Below are 20,414 nucleotides of genomic sequence, written 5' to 3' on the forward strand. Positions count from 1 at the left end.
GTCAAGTGGAAAGGACATTAACTGTACTGTCCGACCAGAGCAGGCAAGAAAGTGAATAGCATAAACCCTCCTTCTTGTCTAACTTTCTCGATTGTCGCGGGCCTCCATCGGGGTCCATTGTAATCGCGATTTATTGTCAAATATCCACCCGGTCGCTGGTGCCGGTCCAAATGCGACCACCTCTTATTATATTAGGTTAATTGACTGAGATGCAGAAGGGTGCCTGCGTTTCCAACCCATTTGACGGCCAACATTCGGAGTAAATGGTCGAGTGAGTCGAGTCGCGAGATGTCGTTGTAACGGAACAGCAGATGCACTTTGGACGAACTACTTACGAGTAAATTGGTTTCGTGTTGCCCTCCTTGTACCAGATGACCAGGTAGACCTTATCCGTCTGCATGGTCATGGTCGACGGGAGCAGATCGCACGGTAGCGACACATCCAGCCCGACCGCCGTCTGCACTTCTATCAACGGACCTGCAAAAGGATGGATCGAAACGAGAGAACGGATAAGAACAATGAAAAATATGACAATTTGAGGTTAATTTGGCATGATGATGATGATGATGCTGGATACCGGTGAGTCCTAGGATTCATTATGCACCATTTACGGTATTGTGACTGCTTCTGGCACATTCTGGAGCAGCAAGAATATGATTGTGCTGTGGATATCCATGCCAGTGGAAAAGGGAAACTGGTCGAACAGAAGCGATCGGAGCACTGAGGCACCGGGATACGAGACGATTCATTATACGGTGTATTGTGATGCGAACGGAATCCTGCTTTTGTTTAAATGCTGAACGGAAAGGAGGTCGGGAGCAATCAGGAGCAACCCATCATACCCATCATTATAATCATCCTCAGCCCGGGAAATGGCTCCACTCGACCTTAAGTCCATTCTCACGCATGAGTTTCCTCCGTTCCTCCGAAGGAATTTCAATAGCCTTTCATATAACCGACCGAGCTATGCTAAACTAAGACAAATCCTTGTCGAAAGTCACGAAGCCAGAAGCGTCGGTTAGTGAGAGCGCACCGGGAGGAGAGATGGAGGGCATGTGTCAACCATTCTTGACACCTTCGATGATGATGATGCCGTCCCGGATTTGGCTTGAAGGAAGAGAAGGACCGAGGTTCCCTCGCTGACTGCACAGGGCCATAAGCCGGCCTAACCAACCCCTAACCAGCGACCGCCGTCAGCTTCCTCTGCACCAAACATCCTGACGAGCGAAAGACGACGATGAGCGCTGTCAATTCTTGCGGTCTAGCAAGCGTCTCTATTGCGCGGTCATAAGCCAGCTCGTCAGATTTGTAATCCCTGACAAATCCAGGTTAGAGGAGGAGAAAAGTCGTCAGCCTCGCGCCCGAACCCGGGGCCCGGATAGTGTGGTGTGTGTGTTGTATCACTTTCCATTTCCGAGCATCAATCTTCCCGTGCGCTTCGTGACATTTGCCCGACTGAACCAATCCGCCTCTCGGCTCTCGGTGCGTGTGAAGAGGCCCCGGAGCAGTCGTTGAGCCGCTGACACAGTTTTGTTCGCCGTGCAAGCCGTGGCCCAACCATTTCATCTTTTCCAACTTCCTACCGGCGCAGCGAGCGAAAGCAAACGGTGGCGTGCGCGGGGACATCTTAAGATGTTTCATTTTCCTTTTTTGCGTGCTCAAGAACGTAAACCCCGGCCACGGGACCCGGCTTTCGGGCTGGCGCTCTGGCATGATCCATGTAAATGCCTAGCAACGGGCCCAGAGGCCCGTGGACTGGCGTGAGGTGCGGTGTTTCGGTTTGTATCTTGGCAAAACCGACCTCAGGGAGGAGTGAGAGACCGATGGCTGACAATATGCTGCTTCTTCACGTTACTCGAAGCCCGGGAGTACCAGCTGGTGCGGTTTTGCAGCAAATGGCAGCTTTATCCGCACCAGCAATTCAGCTCCGTTGCTGCTGGTATGCACTAAATACCTCCCATACCGGCCACTCTTTGGAGCTTCGAGGCCCGTTGGGAAAACCCACCGTCGCCAGCAATTTGTCGCTTATCATTAGAGAGTAACGAGTACTTCCTTTTTTGTTTCTGGCCCAAAAATTGCGCGATGTTGCCTCCCGAGGGTAGCCATGTGCCATTTTTGGCACATAGCAATGCCTTACTGAAGCATCTTTATGCAGCTTTATTTTATGTGCTTGCAGGCATTGCTCGACAGGCGGTTGGAAAGGACGCCTCTCTCGTTCGGTACGTACACTTTTAATCTTCCCTAAGATGTCGTTCAATCTCGACGTGCCAAAGAGGATTTTGTGTGGTGACTAATTGTCGGTGTTTTGCGGCGATGCTGAGACGATGTATGGTGTCTTGCGTTCCTGTGTGAGAGAGTTTCATCTACCTAGGCGATCCCTGTTTGATCTCAGCCATAATTCTTCATAAAGGAATGCATTTTAAGAATTGTTCGCATTTTTTAACTTTAGAGGATATTAAGAATGTCAATAATTATGCTACAACAAGATACAGAATTTTTGTATTGCTTTTGTGTCGAGTGAAGCGCCCCTACCACACGCACGCAGAACGTTATCGCCGCGTACTCTCTACCAGCCGTATCTGAACCAACATACCGAGCTTGGGATCGCAACACCGGATAAAGGTTATAAATCCGAAACCTTTCCAGCGAAACCGGGAACCCTCAGCGATGCATCAGCGATCCGCTTTCTAACGATCGACGAGCCGAGAACGCGCCAACCCGCGGTACCTGAGCGACCGCCATAAACGAACCGCCCTCCAACGATCTTCGAGCCGTGAACCAGGCTATCCAGTTATCACCGAGTCCTGTAACAACATCCGCTGAAGGATGAGCCATAAACGGTTGGCGAAAACATCGGTGGGACTTAAATCAACGTCCGCTACCCTGAAGGAGGGATCGTCATCGCTAGGCAACAGGCACAAACAGGATCAACACCATCGGGCGGCGAGAAACATCAGCGACGTTCGTAACCACGATCCTGCGCATCATAAACGGCGAGTTTGCCAACTCAATGCGCATCCAACTCCATTAGCGGCCTCGTACCTGCAGCGACGGTCTCGGCCGGGTAACACTAACATCCGGCGATCCTGCATCACGAACGGCGGGATTTTATTTCTAAAAAAACCCAACGCTCGTTCGACATCATCCACGACGCAGCAACGCCAGTATCGAACAACATCGGCATCCTACGTATCCTGAATGGTGGGTTTTTCCCAGACCCAACGGACGTTCAGCAGCATCGGCGGCGCTCTACCCTCAACGCTAGGTAGAAGGACATAGGTGTGCGTGAGAGTAGTGGGAAGGCTGCACGTCGAAGAATGCGGTAAAAACAGATAAAAGAGCTAGAGTAAGAATAAACGAGGCTCAGTTCCTGAAAGAGATTTCCAGTGTCGACTTCGTCATTTTTCCGAAGAAATTGGTGACAGCGGTTCTGTCCCGCTAAGTTTTAATTACGGAACCAATCCCGTTTTACATTCTGGTGACAGCGATTCTGCCCCGCTAAGTTTTTAAAGTACGGGAATCAAACCCGTTACAACGTGGTGACAGCGGTGGGATATCGAAATCCCGTGTGGACTAGTAATTACCCGGTGGGTGACGAACACCATACAGTGCGACGCCTCGAGGCTAATTTAAAGTGAAATTGAAAACAAAGTGTGAAATCACAGTGCAACTGATATGTGTCGATATCATAATCAACAGTGAACTGTACAGACAGAAGAGATAGAAGGAATAGTTTTTGAGGAAGAACAGCGACCGGAATCAGTGACTGTAGCCAATTTTTGTTCAAGTTTATTTTATACATACCAAAGTGAAAATGGGTTATGTGTTCCCGGTAGAGATCGCCTACCGTGTGATCCCGGAATATTCGGGACAGGCAGAAGAACTGGACAACTTTTTATCGCAGGCAGACTTTATAGCCTCGCTAATACCAAAAGGTGAATCAACAGAACCTTTGGCTGGTTTAGTTTTATCCAAGCTGAGAGGCACAGCTTTGGAATCTCGGAGAAAATTCAAAGGAAAAGACTGGAAGAACCTACGAAGTGAATTAGTGAGTGAATTCAAGAGTGAGATTCGGCTGGAAAGGATCATACACGATCTGGAAACCCTACAACAGTTACCATCGGAGACATACAAGGAATACTGCAAAAGGAGTAAAAAGATAATAGAATTGATCGAGCAATTCGAGGACGGTTTTTCCCAGAAACAATACATGCAGAGATGCATCAGAATGCATTTTTTGGCCGGATTGCGCGACAAAGAGGTTCAATATGCAGGATTGCGTGCAGAGAGTAAGGATTTCCATCAGCTAGTGAAATATTTAGAAACAATCTACCATGAAATAGACGAGATAAAGGAACTCGAGGGCCGTCTGATAAATTTTGAATTATCATCGAAAGAGAAATCAGAAAACCAACAGCAGCATAGTGAAAGGAATGATTACTACGATCGACAGGATCAGCGAAGGCAGAATGATGAATACCATAATGATAACCGCAAAAGGTATCAGGAAGATAACCGCAATAGGAATCAGGATAACAATCACAATAGATACTATGAAAATGGAAATCGCGGGAGCAACATTTTTTCAAAAAACTCCAAAAATCTAGGGATGGGGAGACAAACGAGTCTCCCGAAAATTCAAGTAGCTCTTGCAAACGAACAAGGAATAAGCAGTCACGAACTGGATAGTTCAATCAAAGGTATGTGCTTCATAAACCTAAGCACTTCATTAAATAGAGATTATTCCACAAAGTTTTTGATTGACACGGGTGCCTCAGTCAGTTTATTAAGACTGGACGAAGCTAGAAGGATAGGTATAAAATATGTTGATATAACTACACAAAAGACGCTTCTCGGAGTTAATGGCTCGACCATACGGACTCTCGGTTTTTGCAGAGTGAAGTTGATAGTTGAAGGCGAAGAATGTATAGCCAATTTTCACATAATAGACGATTTGTCAGTGCCAGGAATCATAGGGATGGATTTTTTAAAATCAACCGGAGCATGTATAGATCTTTATACTAACACATTAATGCTTAAAACAAGGAAATCGACAAAGCAAGAGACACCATCTCCTAGTCAAAGTGTTTGCACAGGTTTACAGAATATACCTAACCACGACGTTCCTAAAGAACGAACAAATACAGTGGAGGGCATACACCTAAGTACCACGTTAGATTACGTGAGAACGAATGCACGAAGCACAATCTCCAAAAGCAACATCAACGACACTAAACGTAAATTTGTGATGTCATTCGGAAATACTATACCAACGTACAGTCGAACCGATTATAACCCAACAAACCAATTAAAGATAAATCCTTTTAGTAGAAAACACTGTTACTCAAGAAGAGAACATTTGGATCCCGGAGAGGAACACTTCGAACAATGTCAAGTAAAAAGAATAGGAACCTCTCGCAACCAACAAAATTACTTTCCGACAAATAGAAATCATGCGAATAATATCTTTACGAAGAAGGCAAAGCTACGAGTAATTCTGAAATGAAATTAAGGACAATCGTTCGGGGAACACGGAACCTAACAACGGAAAGTAATAAGGAATATGTATCAAGGAATTTAATGAAAGAAAAGATGAGGAATGAGGAAAAAGGAATACTATTATAAAAAAAAAAAAAGGCGAAGAGTTTGAGAAGCACATGTGGCAAGTGTGAATCGTTTAGCAAGGTTAAAAGAGCAAAGGAGCTTACAAAATTTAAGAGATGAAGAGATATGTGTGAAACAAGTAATTAGAAATTCGAGCGAATGTATGGATCAAGAGATAAGAACAGACGTACAGAAAAGTTTGGTAATATGAAAACAATGGAAGTTACGGAGGAAAACAATACGAAATTTTGGAGGTCTACATTACGGTTGACAGAGAAAACAAAACATATAGCGCAGTACAGCGATCATCAAGCATCGCAGAGCCACGAGTCCGACCCAACGCGCCACGACACCTACCAGCTTGATGCTATTTCCGTCAAGTCGGGCCTCAAGCTTTTCCTAAGGGAGGGGGAGATGAAGCGCCCCTACCACACGCACGCAGAACGTTATCGCCGCGTACTCTCTACCAGCCGTATCTGAACCAACATACCGAGCTTGGGATCGCAACACCGGATAAAGGTTATAAATCCGAAACCTTTCCAGCGAAACCGGGAACCCTCAGCGATGCATCAGCGATCCGCTTTCTAACGATCGACGAGCCGAGAACGCGCCAACCCGCGGTACCTGAGCGACCGCCATAAACGAACCGCCCTCCAACGATCTTCGAGCCGTGAACCAGGCTATCCAGTTATCACCGAGTCCTGTAACAACATCCGCTGAAGGATGAGCCATAAACGGTTGGCGAAAACATCGGTGGGACTTAAATCAACGTCCGCTACCCTGAAGGAGGGATCGTCATCGCTAGGCAACAGGCACAAACAGGATCAACACCATCGGGCGGCGAGAAACATCAGCGACGTTCGTAACCACGATCCTGCGCATCATAAACGGCGAGTTTGCCAACTCAATGCGCATCCAACTCCATTAGCGGCCTCGTACCTGCAGCGACGGTCTCGGCCGGGTAACACTAACATCCGGCGATCCTGCATCACGAACGGCGGGATTTTATTTCTAAAAAAACCCAACGCTCGTTCGACATCATCCACGACGCAGCAACGCCAGTATCGAACAACATCGGCATCCTACGTATCCTGAATGGTGGGTTTTTCCCAGACCCAACGGACGTTCAGCAGCATCGGCGGCGCTCTACCCTCAACGCTAGGTAGAAGGACATAGGTGTGCGTGAGAGTAGTGGGAAGGCTGCACGTCGAAGAATGCGGTAAAAACAGATAAAAGAGCTAGAGTAAGAATAAACGAGGCTCAGTTCCTGAAAGAGATTTCCAGTGTCGACTTCGTCATTTTTCCGAAGAAATTGGTGACAGCGGTTCTGTCCCGCTAAGTTTTAATTACGGAACCAATCCCGTTTTACATTCTGGTGACAGCGATTCTGCCCCGCTAAGTTTTTAAAGTACGGGAATCAAACCCGTTACACGAGATTATTTAAACAAGTTGTAGTGTAAACTTTTGACTGGAGAGTTGCATTTATTTTGCCGTGACATCTAGTCCAGTCTTACATAAAACTAAAAGCACAAATGCCTGATAAAAGAATACACTGCTTCTACTCAACACTGCACACTTTATCGAGTGGAACTTTTCAAAGACAACCGAACGCGACATCTTACAAAAGCGCCAGTCAGCGAGTATTGCCATCAGTTGCAATTTCTCGAAGTAAACGGAAGCCGACAGGAAGGAAACGGATCTGTTTCACTGCACTGAACTCAATCAAACGTAGCATCCAGCGTGACAGTAACACGAACGACCTCCCATCCCTCGACCTGGTACCATTACACTGCTTGTCAGCAATTTGTCGGAGCAATGGAACAAGCAAAGGTTCTTCCACGCCTCCAAGTGTCTTAAGGATGCATCCGGTAACGCCAATGTTTCAAATATTGTTACCATCAAGGCTCACGATCGCTCTACGCCCGAACCAGGGATGTGTGCGTCCATGTTTTCCACTTCAGCAAAAACAATGTTACAGCCTCATCGCCGTGAGTGCTAGTGGAGTTTCCCTGTTTCAACTCCGACGGCTGAGACGGACGGGCTGGAAAAACTTTTTCTTCAACCAAACTCCTCCCCCCCCGCGCTCTCGGAACTTGGTGCCGCCGGGAGTGCCCCGAGTTTTCACAGCTGGCACTCATTGGGCCGGGAGTTAATGTACCTTCCGACCTGCTTAAGGCACACCGTGTGCCCTTATGCAAACTTTATCCAAATGGTTCTCGTCCGCAAGGCGGCAGTGGCGCGCCCAGGGTGATTCTCTTATTTGTGTTCCCTTTCTAGCTCGGTTTGTCTATTTGTGCGCCAGGGGGAATACGCCGCTGGAGTATAAACAAAAATCGATACCGAACGGGCAACGATGGGCTGTCTGGCGCGGTCGGCCAGGCCCAGTGGCGATGAAGTGCGGGTCCCACAGCGGGACGCCTTGCGCCACAGCGAGACGCGTGTGGTTTGCGTCGTCGTAACTTCTGTGCTTCTGTTGCGACGTGTGTGCGTCATTGGCGTGTCCATTCGAGGGAAAAGGTGTTGAAAGAATGGGGCAGGAGGCGACAGAAGTTCACCGTCCGGAGTCCGTCCGTCCCGCAGAGCTGCCGCATCCCGCAAGGTGTTTTTATTCTCTCCAAGGAGGCGAGAGAGATAAATTACATCATATTTCAACGCCTTTCGCCCTTGGATTCCGCGTGGCGGCGAGCGCAGCGTATAGCACACGAAGAACTCAAATATCGAAGATTTCCCCCGGGAAATGAGTTTTGTTTTGTTTTTTTGGAGAATGATGAAGGAGAATGGTTTGGTCGGAAACGAATGAATGGAAATGATGCTTACTGTGGTGTGAGTCTACCACGTGTGTTTGTCTACTGTGTGGCAAACAAATGGACTGCGCCACACGTGAGGAGGACAGCGAAAGGAAGTTTACCTCTGGGGAGGAAGAATGTGGTTTCCGAATCGGACTACTCTTCCTCAAGGGATGCTACACCAAACCACCTATTGTGTGTTCGCGCTCTTCAGTCCTCTCTTACCTTTTGACCTGACCGCCCGGCCGACCGGGAGAAGTTCGAGCTCAAGTTCGAGGTGAAGAATTTCACGGTTAATTGAAATGTTCGCTCTGCTCTGTTTCGCTCACTTTTCGCTGCCGATTTCCCTCTACCTCAGATGCGAACTTTTTTTTAATCATTTCACCTCAGCCTCAGTCTGAGGTCTGAAGTTCTTTTTGGCGCAATTTTCTGCGTCAAGTATAAAAAGGGACGCAGCAGCAGCAGCAGCGGCGCAGCTTTTCACGCTCGAGTGACCGGGCATTGTTGGGCGAAGATTTATTGGTTCATCATGGCCGCTGATGGGAAAGTTTGACAAACAGCTTCTTATTGCCCCCGAGGGGGGGGGCGCCAGGCCAGGCCTCGCAGGCCATTGGTGTATGCAAAACGCAAACTTCTTTTCACGAGCACTAGGAGCAGAGGTTAGAACGACGGATTTGTTCGAAATTAATCAATTAATCACCTTCACAGACGGTCAGTCAAGCCCACCCACCCACAGCGGGGGCAATATGGCGAGCTTTCGACATTTTTTTCTCGCCATTTTCATGTCGCTGAACCTCTTTCGGAGTCCGGGGCCGCGACAAGTCGTTCGACGTGATTGATACGCCACCGGAACCATTTCGCAAATGTTGATTGATGGAAGAGCATTCAAAGTGGTGGCGAAGTCATCATTTGCCCTGTGGTTGTTGGCAAATAATTGGCAAAAAATTGGAACCGTTGCGTCAGAGGAGCATTTAACAAATCATTTGAATTTTCTTACAATGAAACCTCAAATAAAAGGAAGGAAGAGAGATGAATCTCTAGCTGTTTTTGACTGCTCTTTGTTCGATTGTCAAATTTAGTTTTTTGACATTTTATGGCGATACTCCCCAATAATTCCAACAGATGAAGCCCCTTTGTGAATAATGAATAACAGGTTATCCTTCCTTAAATTGGCCAGAAACCCCTTTGCCGGCCATGTCGGTATTTAACGGTCAGTTCGTGATCCGTTCCCGGGGTTTATCGCGATTAATTGCTCTAATTTCATGTTTTCCATCGAAAGTACCGCAAAGCAAGACCATGGAGACTTACGATTGGCCCTAACCGAAGCGTCCATATTAGTTACCGGATGACATCGGACGAACGCTCTCTGCTGCTGCATAATTAATTAGGACAGCGCCGTCAATAAAACACACGGCCGCTCCACGATAGGTCATTTAATTAACGAAAGTATGATTGTCGATGCTCTCCAATTATCAGAAGTGGCCACCCCACCGGCAATGCCACCGCTGGCCGCTTTGAAGTGGCCATTTGGAATAGGAATTAAGTGGCGGACGACCAATCACGTTGAAGGAGTGAAATGGGTTTGAAACAAAGCGAAAAATGATGGACGCCATCGATCGAACGCATGCTTGGCCATTGTTGGTGATGGCACGTGTGAAGAGGGTTGTTATGTTGGCACCCCAGAGTGCCCGATGTTGAGGTGCGTTTGAATGGTCATCATTTGGGGGGAATCTGCACTTCAATCGCACCGATAGCCCTCCACTCAGCCTGCGTTTTGAGTGGTCTCTTGAGCTAAACAGATGCGCAAATTACTTCACAAATCTCAACTCTGAAGGGCAAATGGATTGAGGATGCGTTGAAGTTGTACAATTTGCTGGGCCAAATACATCACTGACACGTTTTGCAGGAAGCATGAATGCATGACAGTACAGCTGGTGTTCCAGAAGTATATTTTTTGAAAAATAAAAATAGAAGCAAACTCTTTGCGTTGGAAATTCCTCGAATCACTGAACTGCTGAATTGATATTTGGCACATCAACTCGTGCCGTCTAGCTCGCACAAAGCATTTCCGGCTAGAACACGGCTTCACAATGCGATTCCAAACCCAGCGAGCATTCTACACGGGCAACAGATCCATTGAATACCGTCTCCCACCGGACCAGATTGCAGTCCAGCCCGGATCGATACATAACCGAGTACATAACCGAAAGACCGCATAACACAATTTGGCCACACCTTGGTGTGCCCCCAGTGCACCGGTGCCGACCGGTGCCTACATACAATCAACAGATGTGCTCGTGCTCCGGCGAAGGGATGGGCCCTTCGGAAAGCCCTCTCGGTGCACGGAGGTATTTATTTATTTATGCTATTGATTTATTATTGGATCCGCTCGGTTGACCTACATTCATTGCGGATTTTGCGGAGAATACACATGTGTGTTCTCTCATCGCACTCATCGCGGACACGTCGTTGTCGTTGGAACGGCTCAGGTGGATCGCGCGATCACTGGCGTGCCCCCTGTGGCTGACGTGAAACTCCCAACCCCGAGGGAATGAGGACTCATTGTTACACCCTCGAGCTATGATTTGAATAGCTAGTTGGGTGCGGAGCAGCAGCAGCAGCAGCAGCAGCAGCAGCGAACGTGCTCGAAATAGGTGTTTCATTTGTATGAATTTTTAAATTGAATTTCTTGACATAATGTGCGCAGCGCCGGGAGCGCAAACCAACGAACCAACGATGCGGTACTAGCGTCAGATACTCGTTGCACTGCTGCCATTGCATCGTTTTGGCCCATTTTCCGAGCCATTTTGAAAACGTTACTTCGCGCCGTTCACGTTTCGATTGACGTGAGAGAGCACTATCTCATAAGTGTCTAACGCGGTGGGAAAATTGAATAAATGTTTTATTAATGGATTCGAGAACGGGAACTGCCGTTCCGACAGAGGAGGAGATAGACAAGGCGTTTCATTGAGTGCAGCTTGAGCTAACGAGTCACGTGGAATCTTGACAGAAAGTGAAGCAAATTTTAATATCCATTTATGTTACTAATTTTAATTGTTATCCCTTTAATTATGTAAATTCTTCAAAAATAATCTATACAAATAACTAACTAAAGGGTGTATTCGTCATTGGAATCGTAAACACTTCAACTTCCATGTCCGGGAGGATATCTTCCTGATTGAATCAGATTATTTGCTGTTTTTTTTTTCGCCGCATCTGCATGCCAAACAGGGCAGGGCTATTAAATTACCTTAGCCCCCTCTTTTTTTTTGGTTTGTTTCCGATTTGCCGATTTGCAACTCATTTGTAATAAGCATCCTGGTGTTTCGTCCACAGTTTTTGTTTACTTCCCCGTTTCGTTCGCGCTGCCTTTTTTCATTCCCGTTGAAATCGGTCTCCTGGTTGGTGCCATCCCAAAAAAGGACAGCGATACAGCGATGGGAATCCATCCGATTATTTACTATTCATTTTGCATCGTCCAGCGCTTGATAGCACCCCTCGTGATGCTTGATCACCCTGCTGTTTCATTTTTTTTTTGCGATCCTCCGCTGTTTTTATTCCCTTCCGGAATTCAATTTTCCGATTCCAATCTTGCGTCTCTGTTGCTTCTTCACTCCTCCACGATTTCCCCCTTTTAGAAAGATGCCTGATGCCACTTTATCTGCTTATGAAAAACGGATCGTCGACCATTCTTCTCTCGCTTTCCTTGCTCCTGGTCAGCGCATAAATAAACGCGAAGCGAAAAGGAAGCTAGAAAGGCGACGTGGTAAACAGCGCAAATCCATGTCTGATGACCGTGGGTGGAGAAGTCCGATAATCTCGGTGTCCTAGCCGAGGCCGTATTTAAATGAAGAACGTAGATCGGACAACCGATTAGCGAGGAGAGTGGCTTTTTCTAGTCACAAAAGCAACGCGAACGTGATACGATCGCACCGAAAAGGTGAGCACGGTAGTCACTTTTCTGACAAAATGTGTAACACCACGACCGGTCCGAAGAAGGCAGGCAGCCAGGACTTCTGCTTTTTCCTCTGCTGGAAGTTCTTTTCACCCAGTTGCGTGACGTAATGAGAGCTTCAGCTTCACGCACGGAACCGCCAAAATCGGAGGAGGTGGAGGAGGGAAAAAAGAGACTTTGGTAACGATGTTTTAACGTTTTGCACAGTCATAGTTATACGCTTGGTTGTGTGCCATTAATATTCATAAAAGCAAGAGCAAGAAACTCAAATCCCGAAACCGAAACAAACGCGGCAGTAAGCAGCAGCACAATATGTAGCAACCGCAGCATGAGAATCGTGGAATAATCAATGAATATTTTGGCCAACTTCTGGCGAGGCGAGGGGTAGTTGAATCTATTTCGGTGCGATTGCCATGCCCGCCCCCTCTCCTGCCGGTTGTCCGAGGCCATGTGGCTTGGTATTGATTTTAGTAAACCTTTTCTTCGTACACGCGCCCCACACCACGAGAAGTGGAATGCAGGCACACACCAGCATAGCACAGCACAGAGATTGGGATTATTTTCTTCTTCCAAACCAACTCTACCTCCTATCGTTAACTCATATCGATTCGGATTTCGGTGTCCCCCGAAAAAAAAACTCAGAAAGCCCCTCGGTGGCCTCGAGGAAAAAGGACTCCTTCGTTCACTTTCTTTTCGCTCTTTCGAGAAGGGGTTGGTGGTAAAAGGAAAGCGATGATATGTGTAGGATTGCCAAAGTATCACTCACGGGAGGGTGGGAGGGAGGGAAAAATGGAAGGGGATGAAAAGCAAAGCCTGGATGAAGAAGGTTGGTACCTTTCGTTTTTTTTTGCGAAAAGTTCGATTACCTTTCCTCTCTTCGATGGAAGGATTGTTTTTTCTTCCTTCGACGAAGGTAGTCCGTTGACTAGGGATACCAGCATGCCGAGAAGAGGGATTGTACGGCACACTCCAAAAGCACGCACACGAACACTCACTCGCAGATACAGTTTCGGGGGGTTCTTGGGATCAAACAATGGCGTCATTGTCCGCAGCGTAATGTATCGATGAGCGACGAGGTATGGAATGTTTTTCTATGCTAATGCTGGCAAAACATATGGAAAGTTGGCACAATATAACGCTCATCGCTAGAGGCGACCTGGAGCGTGCCTGGCGCTTGGTTTCGAGTTACTTTGGATCCTTACGGAGTAGGGAGTGCTTTAAAGCTTATCCACCACCATCGATGGATGAGTACGATGGATTGATCAAAGGATTCTGCGCGTCCATGGGCTTCCCCATGGCACACATACATTGGCGAGAGTGTGTTAAGAGGATGTGAGGATCTCTCGTGAGCCCCCCCACCAACAGGCCGGCCAATTCGCCGAAAGAAGCAATATACTTCACCAAAAACGTTAATAAACAAACGTTCGCGATTCGAGCCGCGCCAAACACAGACACTCCTTTCTTGTACGAGCGCGTACAAGATTGATGGAAGGGAACCTCCACCCATTCTTCCCTTTCTCTTCTTTTCATCCCGCCCGCCTTTTTCCGTTTGACAGATGTTCAAATGGGGCATGTTTCATTTGGCGCTCGAAGATTAATAATATTCGCGAGCTTTTGGGGGAAACTGTGGGGGTTCTGATGTGGCGTAGCCACCACCTCCTTCCTGGGCTGCTGGGCTGGGGCTGCCGCAGGACGAAATGTCAAATATTGAATGCACCCCGCCCGGCCCCCCCTGGCTTATTCTTCTCTCTCCGGAACAGCGGGCAACGGAAATGGATATTCATCCGAATAATATGACAAATTGCTCGTTCGAGCAGGACGAGCGCGCCCGTTATGTGTGCGTGCGCCTGAGTGTGTGCATGTGTAAGCATATTTGCGAGCATGATTTTCATTTCCAAGAAGCTTTCGCGCCCGACTGGGTTCATTTGTGTGCCGATGTGTGTGTTTTTTGTGACCGTAGAAGCATCCGAGAGGCCTCTCTGCTTAGTCTGGTGAAATATTGCCCTCCATTGGATCGGAACCATCCTCCTCCATGACCGGGCAGGCCTGTTTTATGCGCCAGACCATATAGGAACAAAAAAAAAAAGAAGAAAGGAGAGGAAAGGGTAAAAGGATGCGCGAATCGGAACCGGATACCAGCCGGATCCGTCAAGAAAGTGGTCCCGCATCTCCTTCTTAAGGTGCGTCTCCTCGGGGTACCACCCCGATGCCCTTCAAGCTTCAATGATGCGAACGCCGAGTAAGCGGAATCCTGGCACAACCTTTGCCTCCTTCTTCATCTTCCGCTCGGGGAACCGGAACGAACAGGCCCAATGGGGGCCCAGGTTGCCAAGGCTTTACCGTGCGGATTCAAACCTGGGAGTGATCGAGTGCCACGCCACTGCGTAGACCTGCGTCATACCTGAGTAACACAGACGTCGTCCACAGTCTCTGCAAGAACAAGCAGACGGATGGAGCGGGATGGAAAGGTGGAAAACTGGAAAGTTGGAAAAAGAAAAACCTTTCCGGAAAGGGCAAACATCCTGGCCGGTCCTTTCATCCTGCCGTATTCTGTGCGAATTCAACGCACTTTGTTGGCACTTTTCACGAGGCTTGTTCCCTGTTTTCTTCGGAATTTTCTCATCGAGCACCGACACAGTTTACAATTCCATTGTTACAGCGCTACCGACTCCCAACTTTGCTGCCGGCATGTCGGGTACGTGTGGCGCCACAAAAACAATAGAAATCACTTCCGCACGAACCGCGAGAGAAAGGAACCATGTCCCGGTACCGAAACGGCGTAACGCGCGCTAGATCACTGGATAGAATATCGCTCTCTTTTGATGCAGCGACGGAAAATGGGCCCAAAAAAGCGTAACATTCAGGTGCGCCACAATGCGAGTGCCTTTCTTCCCCTTTTGGATCCTCTGGAATGGTTTGAAATGGTGCCGGAAAAAAGCAATAAATTTTCCTAACCACATTTCCTCCACTTCTGGAGCAGGATACATCGAGTGGTGGGGGTTCGCGTGGGCGTACCGCGTGAGAGTGCGAGGTCGCATACTTGGTTTGCAATCTTACTCCCGTGTAGTAGCAGCAGCGGCAGCAGCAGGAGTATTGTTTTGCATTACAAAAACAGAAAAGCAAAGCAAAAAAAACATAAACTATACGCCGTTGTACACACCCTGTTTGTTTCCCAGTCCCAGTGCAATGAATGAGGAAAATGAAAATTCTTCTGAGTGATTGAAATCATCCTTCCACCAACAGCTAGGGAGGGGTGGAAGGAGGCTGGGCAGCATCTTCAAAGTGACAAGATAAAGTGTCCGTGCAGTGCGGAGACGCGTGGCGTGCGGAGAGAGCGAAAGTAGACAGCGCGCGCAGTTTGCAGTTGATGTTTCATGCTCTTCAGAAACATTTCTTCCACCTTTTGCACCCCACCCCCCTGTTTCTGGTGTTGGACTGAGCGATGAGACAAGGAGAAATGCGTCTTTGGAGTCTTCGATGGAGGTCTCGACTCGTGTAACCACAAAATAACATCCCCACGTTGGGGATCACTCCAGCGCGTCGCTGGAGTGCGCCTCATGGGGAGAGCTTTCTCAGTGGTGATGGACGGAGTGGCGTAGAGTGGGCGATGAAAATGGGTTTTCCTTTATCCCCTCAGGACAGCTGTGCAGTATCCTGATGCTTTGGTGAAAGTTGTTTCCGGTTGGGATGGGGGAGGGCGAAAAAATTCACATTTATGCTGCCAAACAAGTAGTGAGCATTCTAACCCTCCTTCCTGTGGCATGGAATGGTGGAGAGAATGGTTTACACAATAGCCGTTGCACCACCATTTCGCCACCATAAATTGACTACATAAACGTGTACCATTGTCTAGCATTTGGCACGTCAATGACAACAAGGGGGGGGCATCACTTTCAACAGTTTCTTTCCAACCAACAGTATTGATAGAGAGGCTACATTTGTGTTTAAGTGTGATCGATCGATAGACCACCAGCTAATTGGATAATATTTTAGGAATTTTAATTTACTAAACACACATCATCGAGTTCCCGCCTATGGTATTGTATTAAAAATGCATCCCAACTGCCCACAGAAGCACCCTGGCCGACCAGAATAATGTCTCCAACCACACAGTCCACCACAGGACGACAAAACAAATAGAACCCAGCAGCACCACCACCTCGACCGCACTGTTGCGCTGCTGCTGCTGCTGCTGCTCGACAACATAATTTTAAATTAATTTTCCCCCAAACCAACCTTGTAGACTGCAAGGGCACAGAAATGGAAAGGGGAAAAGGTTCGGGTATGTATTTCAATTAAAAACAAAAGTTTCTTTTCTCCTCTCGCTTTTGTAGGCTTTTTGACGAAGGAGGCCACTCCCTGCGCCCGCCCTTTTTTTGGGGTCTTTCGGGGGAAGGGGGGCATCCGAACATTCCATCGGTGTGGTTTATTAATATGTAATAAAGCATCTTCGCAGAGGGGGCCGCGCGCGGGCGTTTGGTTGGCGTTCACTGTGGCCCCCGGTTGCGTCGTGGTTTTTGGCTTTTTCTACTTTTAATCCTTGCCACCGGTATGCTGTCAGCGGGTTGGGCTAGGTCCTGTAAGACCCTTCTCGGAGGTCCTAGAATCACTTCATTCTTTTTAATAACTTCTCATCGCACGATGCTTTTCGGGTCCAATATTGACCACATAAGCTCTGCCACACGATAATTTTTTTTTTTAATGAAGATGATGAAGGAATGATGAATTAATTTATCTAAACGTCAAACTTGTGATCGTAATTGGAAAACAAAATTAATGTAGTTATTTAAAAAAAAACCCTTCAATTAGTTAATCGCATATCTAGAAAATGATTATTGTAGTTTTTGCACGCATTCATTTTTCTATCAACCATTCTATTTGTAGACTAATCTGTTCTAAAGAAATTTAGATGAAAAATATGGTGTTTCCTTAGTGAACATTGAACTCAAGAGTTTTTTTTTACAGATTTTACAGTTAGATTAAGTCATAACAATTGCTTTTTTTCTTAAGATTTATGCGAGGAAATATAAGTTACAACCAAGGGATTTTATGGGTTCGAAAATACTCTAATAGAGATCTCCTATTACAAAAACTTATGCTAGGGCCAAAGAGGGACAATCGACGGTTCAGAAGCACATGCCATGATGTCCGAACCGTCCCCCTTTCCAACCGCAAAGTGTTAAAAAATCCATCCGGGAATGCTACAAATTTTCACGCTGACGTCCGTCCAAACAACTGGACTCACTGGAGTTTTCTCGTCAACACATGCAACAAATGGAGTTGCTCGGCGCCCTCAATCACGCTGTGGGGAACACAATTCGCGCCACATAACACCAAACATACACTCCAGCACCAGCTGTTCCTCCGCTAGGGTGCACGATTTTTGGCAAATGCATTGGCCTCCAATCGTCCATCGGAATGAATTGCCTCGGGTGCGCCGGTCGGTTGCAAGCCAAACCGCAATGCAGCAGCAGCAGCAGCACCGGCAGCAGCCTCCAACAATAACTACGTAATGTGCGATTGTTGGTAGGACGGTCCGGACTCTCGTACGAATTCCCACGAATCGCCATCATGGCGGATGGTATACAAAATAGCAACCAAAGCAAATGGCCTCGCATCCATCCAACGCAGCCACGACCGTCCGAAAACTGGACGACCAAATATGATGCCCGAATATATGCAGCAGCAGCAATAGCAGCAGTAGTACGCCACATTTCTTCACATCATCAGCAGTAGCGCGCTTGGAGCGAGAAACGTCGAGAACGTAATTACCTCCGTTGCTTTATTTATGCTGATGTTTAACTGATGTTTACATGCAGCTCCCCCGCGGGCGAGAGGGCAGTGAAATTGAGTTAGCAGCACAGCACCACAGCGGATCTGCAATTTGGAAAATGCTAAAGTGAGAAACGACCACGAGCCAGGAGCCAGAGGTCCTTCTACTGATTCTGGCGAACCATTTTATTCCATCATGGGTGCAGTCCAGTGTGGAGTCTAGTACCCAGGACCCTTTTTCTGTTTGCCTATTCTACAATAGCCCGATGCGTTGCTGCTGCTGCTACTGCTGTTGTTTGGGCAGCTCGTTCAATCCAATTCTTGCCCAGTTGTTGCCGAACAAAAATGTTGATTTTCTGGAAACATAACACACCCGCAAGCCGTGCGGGGAAACGGGTTAACTGGTCATCAGCCATAGCGATCATCGCGAATTGGAGAAAGAAAACACGGAGAAAAGTTTTCCAATTTTTTTTCCACATCGTTCTAGCGCTATAAAGCATCCTGCGAGAATTTTGTAGAAATTGAAGCGGGAAAACGAAGCAGTTAGCAGGGTTGAAAAGCATCAAGAAATGTGAACCAACACCAAACGATCCTTCGGTTTTAATATTTGATTCCGCCGTCCCGGCCCCATTCCTTCACCACCTCCACCGACTGGTAAATGTTTTAGCAGCATTGGAGCATGGCTGGCTGGCTGGCGGGGGGTGGCGCAAAGCAATTAGCATATCTTTTGTTGCATAATTAAGGGAGAGCGCATGGTGCGCGGCTTGTGTTTCGGGGAAGGGAGGTACGCGCCACCGGCGAGAGCATAAAACATTCGACAAAAAGAAGAAACACTCGGTACTCAGGGGGCTCCCTGTGGGGTGTGTTCTTGGGGGCGGTCTTGGTGCTTCTTACAACTGCCCCGGAGAGCCCCTTTTTTCTTGTGGCAAACGATTGAAAAGTGAGAAAGTGAATGTTGATGCTGCATCAGAGAAAGGGATAACGAAGGAAGAGAGTAGGCCATTGTTGGTCTTCTGGAAAATTGCTTTCCACTCGTGCTCCGTTTCTGTTTCTGTTTCTTGTCTGCCAAGGGGTCCTTGTTGATGCAAGGATGCTTGGAAGGGTGTAGCATACATGGGCATAAGCATATGTGTGTTTCATAATTGCCAAATACTGTTTCATCCCCGAGCCCCGAGGGGAGCTCGCAGTCCAAATGTGCCACCCTTTAGAACGTCCTTTCGTTTGGCCGGAAATTCCGGGAAATTAGAGGCCGACTCACCCCGGCAGGAGGACGACTTGAACGTACATCGCTCCGGATCCCCGGCTGGCCGGTCTCGACCTTTTCCACCGTCGAGTCATTACAACTCTTTCGCGTTTACCCCGGACCCCGGCTTGGAGCGGGACCGGTGGACCGTCCCACTCGTGGATGTCGAGATGAATTGTTAATTCGGGGAACGCTGCTCACAGCGGAACGCAACACAATTGTGGGCTGGTTTGCGAGTCGGTTTCCCGTGGTTCAGGTTGGGTTCCAGGTACAAATCTTATTGCATTTTCAGCTACGAGTCGTTTGCTACAAGGCACCGATGGAACCCACGGACCGAGGGCTGGTTTCGCAATAAAACCGGGAATTAATTTAGTTTCAAGAAGCAACAGCCGTCCCTCGAGCGCGCACAAAAGGTGGTGGCGGTGGTGGTGGTTGGATTCTTTTAATTTTTAAACATCAAAATCAACCTTCGTCCTTTGAAAAAAAAAGGTATAATTTTTTACTCCCTCAACTCATTCAATTTTAAAAGCAGCAGCACCAGCAGCAACAACGGAAGCTGCCGGCCGGACGTTCAGCGTTCAAAAAGGGCGCCATTGTTAACCCTTTTTTGTCGGGCTGTGGCTAATGTTTCATCCCATCGGCAAACCGGAAGCCAACGCGGAAACCCGGCTTTCCGTCGTGGCGGAATCGTGTTCCGGGCGTCTGGACACAGGGACTCGCACCTGATACGCGGTAACGTGATGCCAGGATCCACCAGCGCGCTGCTGACCACAGCGCGTTAACGTGAGACAGCGAAACGCGAAAAGTGAAGTGAATTGGATGAAAATGGAGACTAGAAAGCGGAGGATCTGACCGGTGTCAGCGACCGTTAACCGTCGCGGCGCACGCAACGTGACACAAGATGGCCACTTCCTTTGACGAAGGAGGGGTCGAGGTGATTGGAGAAAATGGAGCCACTTCGGTTTCGGTTTCCTTCGTTCCTTGGCTCGCGGTGGAATGATATGAATGACCGTAAGGACATCGTAGCTTCTTTGAGGTGGGAGATTCGTGTCTG

General features: G+C 47.9%; 1 protein-coding gene across 1 annotated transcript in view; it reads right to left on the reverse strand.

Moving 5' to 3' along the window:
• LOC126571704 (nephrin) overlaps positions 1-20,414 on the reverse strand; it is a 90,945-nt gene that overhangs the window by 38,812 nt on the left and 31,719 nt on the right. The window contains exon 3 of the mRNA XM_050230453.1: positions 336-477. Coding sequence (XP_050086410.1) covers positions 336-477 — 142 coding nt within the window. The remainder of the gene's footprint in view (positions 1-335; positions 478-20,414) is intronic.

The sequence above is a fragment of the Anopheles aquasalis genome, chromosome 2, assembly GCF_943734665.1.
Source record: "Anopheles aquasalis chromosome 2, idAnoAquaMG_Q_19, whole genome shotgun sequence".
NCBI lineage: Eukaryota > Metazoa > Arthropoda > Insecta > Diptera > Culicidae > Anopheles > Anopheles aquasalis.